Source organism: Mirounga angustirostris, unplaced genomic scaffold, assembly GCF_029215605.1.
Source record: "Mirounga angustirostris isolate CCGP_5_RB_7025 unplaced genomic scaffold, mMirAng1.0.hap1 SCAF_10, whole genome shotgun sequence".
Classification (NCBI taxonomy): domain Eukaryota; kingdom Metazoa; phylum Chordata; class Mammalia; order Carnivora; family Phocidae; genus Mirounga; species Mirounga angustirostris.
Genome location: NW_026991718.1, coordinates 109595297 through 109605276, shown reverse-complemented (window position 1 = coordinate 109605276; position 9980 = coordinate 109595297). Strand labels below are relative to the sequence as shown.

The 9980-nt window shown below is 58.2% G+C and overlaps 1 protein-coding gene across 1 annotated transcript; it reads right to left on the bottom strand.

Moving 5' to 3' along the window:
• Positions 1–2799: 2799 nt before the first annotated feature.
• On the bottom strand, positions 2800–9178 carry CPXM1 (carboxypeptidase X, M14 family member 1). The gene is made up of 14 exons (XM_045885523.3): positions 8849–9178; positions 7375–7536; positions 7088–7197; positions 6827–6966; positions 6634–6724; positions 5878–6028; positions 5706–5794; positions 5234–5357; positions 4954–5150; positions 4694–4873; positions 4308–4605; positions 3982–4121; positions 3266–3368; positions 2800–3158 (listed from the first exon to the last, which is right to left on the bottom strand). Exons 1-14 carry the CDS (start codon positions 9030–9032, stop codon positions 2917–2919), a joined length of 2211 nt encoding a protein of 736 aa, XP_045741479.1. The 5' UTR covers positions 9033–9178; the 3' UTR covers positions 2800–2916.
• Positions 9179–9980: the final 802 nt, after the last annotated feature.

Below are 9980 nucleotides of genomic sequence, written 5' to 3'. Positions count from 1 at the left end.
TTTCTCCACCTCCCAGATCAGGTGGCCCCACAGCTGGTCCCCGGGGGAGGGGGAGGGGGAGGGTTGGCCGTCTTGCTGTCCCTCTAGTCTCCTTCCAAGACACCATCTTGGCATCAACACCTGCTTTCCTTGGGCCTTCCCTTTTCATACTCAAGAGCCAATTTCCAAAACACAACAAAGAACACTGAGCCTGCTCTGTTCTCCCTCTGAACTGCTAAATCTGCAATGTATATAGAAAGGTAATTTTCTTTGCCCTGAAGTCAACTTTGATATTAAGATAGCCACTCCTGCCGCAGCTGGTTGGCTCTGTGGGTGGAACAGGCAGCTCTCATCTCGGGGTTGTCAGTTCGAGCACCGCATGGGGTATAGAGATTACTTAAAAATAAAATTTTTAGGGGCACCTGGGTGGCTCAGTCGTTAAGCGTCTGCCTTCGGCTCAGGTCATGATCCCAGGGTTCTGGGATCGAGCCCCACATCGGGCTCCCTGCTCTGCGGGGAGCCTGCTTCTCCCTCTCCCACTCCCCCTGCTTGTGTTCCTGCTCTCGCTCTCTCTCTCTGTCGAATAAATAAATAAAATCTTTAAAAAAAATAAAAAATAAAAAATAAATTTTTTAGGGGAAAAAAAAGCCTCTCCTACTTCCTTAATACATCTTTTCCAGCCTTTTACTTTCAAGGTGCCTGTATCTTTACATTGGAAGTGAGTTTATTATCGTCTATAGTTGAGACCCATCTTGTAATCCACTTGGCCTATCAGCTGCGCACCTAAGTGCACTTTTCACTATGTCTATTAAACTCCGATGACAATCTTTTTTTGTTTGGAAAAAGGTGATGCTGTACAAGGGGAGCTGGAGGTGGGGAGCCGGGAGATGGGAAATGGGGCGCTGAATTCCTCCCATTGATCTGAAATTGAAAATATGAGAGGGAGAGTCGGAGACAGCTCAAGAAACAGAGACGATGGAACAGCCCAGCACTAGGCAGGCTTACCGAACAGAGGCTACCTGGAGTTGTTTGTGCTGAATTAATTTATTATTTATTTATTTATTTATTTATTTATTTATTTATTAAGATTTTATTTATTTATTTGCGAGAGAGAGTGAGAGAGAGAGAGCACAAGAGGGGGGAACGGGAGAGGGAGAAGCAGACTCCCCGCCGAGCAGGGAGCCCGATGCGGGACTTGATCCCGGGACTCCAGGATCATGACCTGAGCCGAAGGCGGTCGCTTAACCAACTGAGCCACCCAGGTGCCCTCTTTGTGCTGAATTTACATGTTAGTAATTGTCCCACCACTGCCCTTTCAAACTCTCCTCTGAAATGCAGGGGGCTGGGTGCCTGATAACTGCATTTTGTAGGCTTCTTTGCAAGCTAGGGTACAGTTGGATTTTTTTAAAAAACACTTTAATTTCTTGGGGTGCCTGGATGGCTCAGGCGGTTAAGCAGCTGCCTTGGGTTTAGGTCATGATCCCAGCGTCCTGGGATCGAGCCCCGCGTCGAACTCCCCTGCTCAGCGGGGAGCCTGCTTCTCCCTCTCCCTCTGCCTGCTGCTCTGCCTACTTGTGCCCTCTCTCTGTCAAATAAATCAAGAAAATCTTTAAAAAAAATTTTTTTTTTAAAATTTAAGTAATCTCTACACCCAGCGTGGGGCTTGAACTCACGACCCCAAGATCAAGAGTGGCACACTCCACCGAGCCAGCCAGGTGCCCCAGTTACATTAGATTTTGCCAGTGGATTTCATAGGTTAGAGATTACAAAGTGGCAGGAAGGGAGAAATTATTCTGCTTCAGGCTCTGGCCATGGCAAGTGACCACAAGTGATCACAGGTGGCCGCAGGAGGTCCGGAGTCTGATTTTCTAGGTAAAACTCCCTTCTCGCTTTTTATCATCCTAGCTCTTCCAAAACCTCTATATCCAATGTGCAGCATTACATTTTCCTCTGCTTGAAATACCTGAGTCAGGTATTTCCCTGGCCAGACACAGACTGACATATCATTTGCCCTTCATTCTAAAAGAAACTAATCAGGGCACCTGGGTGGCTCAGTTGGTTAGGCGACCGCCTTCGGCTCAGGTCATGATCCTATAGTCCCAGGATCAAGTCCCACATCGGGCTCCCTGCTCAGCGGGGAGTCTGCTTCTCCCTCTGATCCTCCCCCCTCTTATGCTCTATCTCATTCTCTCTCTTAAATAAATAAATAAAATCTTTAAAATAAATAAATAAATAAAAGAAACTAATCAAATCTTGTCATTTACCAATCCTCTCCAAAAATGGCTGATGAAGCAAATTCAAACATCCTCAGCTGTCCTGTCTTCCTTGTCTGGTCTCTCCTGCTTGGAGCTCTCTGTCCATACCCCACACTTGGTCCACCTCCCATCGAACCTCCGAGAACCTTCATATCTGTTGCATCCTTGACGTCTGAGTCCCCGCTGAACGGCAGTATTTCACACGCACGTATGTAATCCCGTCTGTGCTCCCACAGCACCTGGCCTGCACCTTAGCACGTCCCACACCGCACTGAACTGTCCCCTCTCTTGACTGGGAGCCCCTGGGGGCTGGGAGGGCCCCGTTTATCCTTGACTCCTTGCATGCTCGGCCCGCAGCACTGTCCTGGTGCCTGCGATTGGTGGATGAGTTGCTCTGGTAAGCCCTAGGTTCAAGAAGAACCCGGGCGGGATCCTCTTTCCACACATTCCCCCAGACGTCAATCGATGAAAGCAAGCGTGTGCGGAATAGGATGGGGGAGAAGGGGAAAACTGAGGCCTGGCCCAGGGGCAAGACCTGGGACACAGAGACCACAGGAAGACTGGCTGAGGCGCCAAGTAGCTTTAATGAGCCTGAGCCCCTCTTCCCCCACTTTGTCCCTCCCTCCTTCAGTTCCGGACAGGTCCAGCCTGCCCAAGGTCTAGGGCTCTTCACCTGGACCTGTTAATTCTTCTGTCCCCTCAGCCGCTCCAGCCGCCTCCGAAGGTCTGGGGGCACCTTGGCCCCGGCCGCCAGCAGTTCTCGAAGTCTTTGCTTGGGAGTCTTGGTGAGGTGGAAATGGCAGGGCACCGGGCCCTCTTCAAAGGGGACCCGGCAGTTCCGCGTGGCTGGATGGTAGCCCTCAGCACTCGCGGTCACCACATAGTCCCCTGGGGTCAGCAGGCGCCAGTAATCCCCGCCCCATGCTGACAGGAGTGAAAGGCCAGATCAGGATCCTGTGATCCTCTGCTTCCCACCCAGCCTAAAGCCGCGCCCCTCCACCACCACCCCCATCCTCCCCTCCCCCGCACACCTGTCGTTACATCATGGTTAATCCCTTCCACAGCAATGACAGCATCGGCAATCCCCAGCTCTGTGTCTTTGTCCCGCACGACTCCCGTAATGCCCATTCTCACCTGCGTGGGGCGGGGGCGGGGGGGGGGGGGAAGGCTATCAAACCCCTGCCCCTTCTGCGTGTGAATGTGACCTTCACTTCATTTTCTGGCTCTGTTCAGGGCAAACTCAGTGACGGCAGGTCTATGTTCCTAGGGGGCACACTCTGGTAAAAATAACTCCTGACTGATAAATTGTATCTGGACTGGGAGAGCTACAAACCCCCGGTAGGAAGGCCTGTCTTTGGGTTTCCCCAAGTTCAGCGACCTCTGATATCCAGCTTGTCCTTTTGGAACCCTTGGAAACTATTACTTACGGAGCCATTACAAGGGATACAGTTCCCGTGGAACAGGAAGCGTCTATACCAGGGTCCCCCCTGGCCCTTGCATAAGGGGTCTCTTCTGGGAACAGCCCTCCTGAGACAGCTCTGGAACAGCTCTATGGCCCCCCGCCGGGCTGGACGGCTGTGGGGTCTACTCCTCCCGGCTCATGTCCGAGGCCACCCAGCTGGCAGACTGTGCCTCCTGTGGGGACCTTGGGAGGCCCCCCTCATGGGAGCTGCAACCCCCGGGGACAGCGGACCGGACCACAGCATTGAGGCGGGGCAGGCCCAGGTTGGGGGGATTTGGATCCGACCTGCTCCAGGTAGGTGAGGAGGGCTTCTTTGTTGTTCTCCCACTCCTGGGGCAGCTCGTTCTCGTGAGGGAACTTGTCACAGGACAGCTCCACGGTGATCTCGAAGCAGTTGGTGTGTAGGTAGCTGAAGTCATTCATACCTAGGGTGACCACAGAGGCTGGAGTCTAGGGGGGAGGTCGGGGGGGACGGGAGCCCGGCCCTCCTGGGGCCCTCCTCTGGGACACACTTCCTGGCGGGCATCGAGACTGCCACCCTACGAGGACCGAGCAGACCACCTTCCGGGGGCAGGGTGTGGGGACAGGGCTAACTATCCTGAGACACGTACTCCCGGGGACCGTGTGCCAGTCGGCGCCGTTGATGATGTTTCCATGCAAGGAGAAGTCCTGGCTGTGGCAGGGTCGGCGGTCTGGCTCCTGCATGGCCCGGTTAGTGCCGGCATAGACGGTGCTGAGCCAGCGGAACACGGAATCATCCGGGGTGGGCGTGAGCTCGCGGGCAGCCCACGGGGTCCGAGTCATGTCGAATGGGTAGGACACCACGAGCTCACCCCCGTGGAGGTTGGCACTCAGCACAAAGGGGATCCGCTGCATCCACTCGATCACGGCCCGCGTTTCGGGAGCCACCTAGACAGGGGCGGGTCAGGTGGGGTGGGAGACAGAGACAAGGGCCCCTGGGTGGCCCACCACCACCACGGCCCCCCAGAATACTCACGGTGGCATTGGGCAGGGTGTAGTAAGTGGGCAGGGGCAGGTGATGGTTGGGGACAGTGTCGGGCACCAGCCCATCATCCTCTGCTTCCCAGAGTGGCGTGTTGAGGTCAGCAAAATTATGGTTAAGGTCAATGCCCTGGTGGTTCCAGCGGCCCTCGGCCCAGCCTACAAGCTCGGAGCCCTGTCGGGGAAGGGGCCCATTCAAGCCAAGCAGGCACCAGGACAGAAGGCACAGGGCGGCCCTCATGCCGGGTGGCCTACCCGGCGAAAGGCAGTCTCATAACCGTCAGGGTTCATGGAGGGCAGCAGGTGCACTCGTGTCTCGGTGAGCAGCCGGGTCACTCGTGGGTCCCCTCGCAGGAACTCACGGCACAGGAACTGCATCAGGAGCAGAAGCAACTCTCGTCCCAGCGCCTCATTGCCATGCATGCCGGCCACGTAGCGCACCTCGGGCTCTCCTGGGAACACAGGGGCTCGAAGCTGGCTCAGGCCCACAAGCCTCCCCTGCACCTACCTCTCCCCACCCAGAACCTGCCAGTACCCAGCTCGTGTTCGCCAGGCTGGTCTGACATTTCCATCACATAGAGCTTCAGGCCCTGGTGGCTCTTCCCGATGCTGTAGATGCGGGTGATGTTGGGGCATTTCTCGTTCACCTGCTTCATCAGCTGGGAGGCGGAGTGTAGCACGGCATGGGGCGTGGGAAGATTAGACCCCAGGATCAGACCACGTGTGGCCGTGGAAGGACTCACAGAAACACAGTGGTGGCCCACACAGATGGGGGCACCATGGCACCGTATAGGAGAGGAGTGGCCACAGACCAGAAGGAAGGGTTAGAACAAGGGAGGCACCATAACTAAGGCAATTGGGGCGGAGTTTAGGGGCCAACGGGAGAGAAGGGTGAGACAGTGGGGGAAGTGGGGACATGAGGACAGTCCTAGCAGGTTATGCCCCGGTGGGAAGGGGACCTAAGATAAGCAGCTCCTCCCTCCAGGCTCATAAGGGTTATGTCTGACCTTCCTCATGGCCTTGTAATTGTGATGCTGGAAGTCCAAAGGGTCAGAGGATCCCAGTGCAGGGGTCTTAGGGAATAGGTCATTTGGATCTGGTGGAGAATGAATTCATGGTAAAGGGGGATCCGTGCTGGAGGTTTTACCCTGCTCATCCAGCCCTTGTCCGACTGCCCACCTGAGACCGGGCAGGCCAGGATCTCTGCCCGGAGGCAGGATGCGCCTCCCTGGAGCCAGGTCTGGGGCAGCAGGCGAATGAAGCGGGCCACCTGGGGCTCAGGCAGGAGGTTCAGCACTGGTGTCTCTGGGTCTGAGTTGGCAGGAAATACCTGGGGGCATCAAGTCCTTTGGTGGGACTGCTTAAAACCCAGCAGCCTGGCCCAGGGCCAGAGAAAGAACTCAGGCCTCTAAGTTCACCACCACACCCACCCTGGTGGGCTCAGCTGGAGGCCGGCACTCTAGGTCAAACACAGACCCCCTGCCCATGGGTAGCCCTAGGCAGCCAGGCTTTCTGGCTCGCTCATAGCTTTTGAGACAAACCAATATGGCCACATCACTCAGGAGCAGCCAGTCGTAGAGCTGGCCAGGCCCCACACTGTAGCCTGGTATAAAAAGGCGTCTGTGAGATGGACAAGCCAGAGCCGTGAGGAGGTCAGAAGTGATGCAAGGGTCGGAGGCCCACCACCAGAAACAGTGTTCCGGCAGGAAGCTGTGGCACGAAGTGGGACCCACCCCATGGAGAAAGCATCTGGGGAGGATATGGGCATGTTCCAAAGCAGCTTAGCCCCCAAAGCTGCCCTTGCTGGGTGCAACCCATTCCGACAACCCCCTTTCTCCTGGGATGCCAAGTGGGCATCTATTCCTTGACCTCAGAGGAGCCCCAGCCTAGCCCAGTACCCTACAGGAGGGCCGCAACCACCATGGGACCACTCACCGCATCCATCCCACTGCTACAGTTCCTACTCCCCCACCATGTCCGACTGTCATTGCTGAACTGGACCTTGTATGATGTGACCCAGTCGTACCTGGCAGGAAGCGTGGGGAGAGATTATCGGTGGCCCCAGGACACCTACCGCCACCCTCCTGAGTCTGCCCAGGACTTCCTGGACTGGGCCAGCCTGCCTCACCTCCAGATAGAGTTCCTGCCCTGTGTGATGATGCCTGAGAAGCGGATGGGGTGCCTAGCATCCACCTGGAACCACGGCTCAGCATCCTGCTGCTCAGCGCACCAGGCCCCATCATAGAGATCACCATCCTCCAGGCCTGACTGTGGGCACAGGACACGGTGATCAGACCCAGTGAACAGTATGGAGTGGGAGGGATGGCGGATGGGGAGGGGTAGGGAAGAAGTTCCTAGATGGTGCCCTGCTCAGAGCCAGGCTGCTGACCTGAATGTTGAGCCGTCCCCGGTGTGGTCCAAGACCAAAGGACTGGCTGCTGGATGCCTCGAGCTGGCTATCTGAAACTTGCAGGGACTCCAGGCCCAAAGGGGGACAGCCTGGAGCAGGGACAGAGCAGTGAGATGGGACCAGAGAGAGTGGCCAGGGCAGGTAGGAAGCCGAGCCCACGCCTGCCCGTGTGCCAGGCAAGCGGGGGGCATGCCTATGCCCACGAGGCCAAAAGTGACGTTAGTATTTGGCCCAGGGGCTGCAAGTCTGGACAGGAGTAGCAGTACCTGGCTCCTGCTCCTTTGGGAGGTCAACGGCTCCTGCAGGGGTGGCGGTCACCGGAGGCCTGGCAGTCACCATGGGTCTGGGGTGAGTTAGCTTCTTTCGTTTCTTCATAATGACCTTCTTCTTCTTAACGATGCGAATCCGGACATGCTGTTCTGAGGTCCCTGGGGACCACGGAGGCACAGCACCAGGGGAGGGAAGAATGGCCAATGGAGTGGTCAGTCTGCCAGCCCAAGAAAGCAAGCAAGCCCACGGCAGCAACCCTCACCCCCCGTATCTAAAGACCTTCCCATGGACTTAAAGTCTGACCCCCACCTGCCTCTCCCACCACTTCCTTGGCTCCTCCTCCTCCTTGACGTGACTACGTTTGGCCATCTCCACCTCCGACCGTCTCCAGTGGAGAGCTACATCCAGCCACTAGGAACTGTTTGGTTGCTCCAAGGAGCTGAATTTGGCCTTGGCTGACCCTCTCCGTCATACCATCCACCACCCCTGATCTTACTGCCTAATTCCCATTCTTTGAATTTCAGCCCAGGAGGCTTCCTTAGCCCTGGACCCAAGCTCATGCTCCAAAGCCCAAGTCTGCCTCTGTCGCTGCATCTGCCCTCTGGGCTGAGATGTCCTGTCCTCAGATTGTCCACCCTGGTGCTCAGGCTTTCCACAGCTGGACCTGTGTCCTGCTTGCCCTGCAGTACAGCGCTATGAACAGGTTGGATGCCACTGGTTCCCCACCCCCACCAAGCCCCATGGGTACCTCCAGAACGGACTGTACGTTTTCATATCTGGTGACCCAGGTCTTTCCACACACATTTTCCTTGGGGGGTGGGGGGGGTGGGCTCTCTTTAGCTCTTCCTGACTCAGAGACACCCACCTTTCAGGACCCAGTTCCACTTGCCTCCTCTGAGAAGCCCTCCTTGATTGCCATCCCTTTGCCTTCCTCCTCTAGGCACTCACAGCAGAAGTCGGGAAGTCAGGCAACGCGCCTCTCCCGCCCCCTGCCGGTGCCCCATTCCTCCAGGCAGCTAGCAAAGAGCACTCTCCCCGCCTTGCTCTCCCTCTTTCCTTCCGGCCCCTGCCCTCAGGCTCTGTCCTAAGTCTAGCTCTGCACCTTTGGGTCTCAGTGCTTTTGTCTGTCCCTCTTTCTCCCCTCCTCCTGGCTGTGGTCTCAGTTTCCTCATCCGTGAAAAGGGAAGGTTTGGGGCTGGAAGAGGCAGCATCCTACTGGCTCCATCCCAGGACCGCTGACTTGGTCTGGCCGGGAACTGGGGATGCTGAGTCAGCAGCCGTAGCAGGGGGGAGGAGGAGGGAGAGGGAGGGACTGGATGTGTGTGTGTCCGGGAAGGGTCTGCACACAGGCTCCAGGCAGGGAGTGTGTGAGCGCGTGTGTGCGTGTCGGGGAAGGGTGGGCACACAGCGGGTCGGCGGAGGAGGGTAACCGGCCAGCCCGAGAAGCGGGCCCTCGGTCGGGGCGCTCACCGTTATCCTTCCCCGCGGGCGGCTGGACCGGGCTGCTCTGCGGGGCCGGGGTCGAGCCCCGGGCCGAGCCCCGAGCCTCGGTGGTAGCGGGCGGCGCGAGTCCCAGCACCGAGGCGCCGGGCGCCTCCAAACCCAGACCGACGGCAGGCGCGAAGGTGGCCAAGGCGAGCAGGAGACCCCACATGGCGGGATCCAAAGGTGCGGACGCGCGGGGCTCGCGATGGTCGGTGGGTTCGTCTCTTCCTGCCGGGTGCTCTGGAGCCCCCCGCCCCTTCCTGCCGCCGCCACACGCCCCCTGCGGCTCCGCCCGCCCACAGCCCTCTCGCGGGCCTCGGACGGGGGTGGGGAGGGGAGGGGAAGGGAGGGGAGGGGAGGGTCCTGGCTGAGCGCGCGGGGCGGACCCCCGGAGCGGCCGCCCAGGTCTCCGCACCCCCCCAAGGCCCGCCCCGCCCCGCCCCCTCCGGCGTCCCGAGCTCACCCGCCCGACTCGTGCGCTGGAGTCCGCACAGCCCTTCGGCACCCCTCCCTGATTTCACTAAACCCTAGGAGGCGCCCGGCCCACAGTGGGCCCCTACTTTGCACCGTGCACCACGCCAGGCGCTTTGCACGTGGCCTCTCAATCAAACTTCATTTTACAAACTGGTAAACTGAGGCTCAGAGCGCCCAATTGACTTGGCCAAGGTAGTAAAGCTGAGAACTTTGGGGAGGAAACTACTACCCGACAGCGAAGTCCATCCAGAGCCAGAGGCCGCCTCTCAGGGAGGATGGGTCAGAAAGTAGAGGGGAAACTGAGGCGTGGGATGGGACGGGGAGCAAGGGGAGGACAAACCCTCCAGGAATCCTTCTAAAAGGGAACCCTAGGGGCCCAGCCAGAGGCGGCGCTTCCCATCGCCAACCCCCTCCCCCGGCCCCGCCTCTCTTCTCTCCTCCTTCCCCTCCCCTCCCCTCCCCTCCCCTCCCCTCCCCTCCTCCTTTGCTCGCCCGGCTGCCACGTTCCGGAGTTACATAACTCGAGGAGAGAAGCCGGAGGAGATACCCAGCTGCGGACAGAGGTGGAGGGACCGAGGCCTGATGCTCGCCAGTCCCGCCCTCCCCGCCGCGTCCCCCACCCCCGCCTCATTGTCCTCCGGGG

Excerpts from the sequence above, each read along its gene's own strand:
- CPXM1 (XM_045885523.3), bottom strand. The coding sequence starts at position 9,032 with ATGTGGGGTCTCCTGCTCGCCTTGGCCACCTTCGCGCCTGCCGTCGGT. Across the intron at positions 6,725-6,826 it reads GGCAGGAACTCTATCTGGAG|GTACGACTGGGTCACATCAT; the intron begins GTGAGGCAGGCT and ends GCTTCCTGCCAG. Across the intron at positions 3,159-3,265 it reads TAACCATGATGTAACGACAG|CATGGGGCGGGGATTACTGG; the intron begins GTGTGCGGGGGA and ends CACTCCTGTCAG.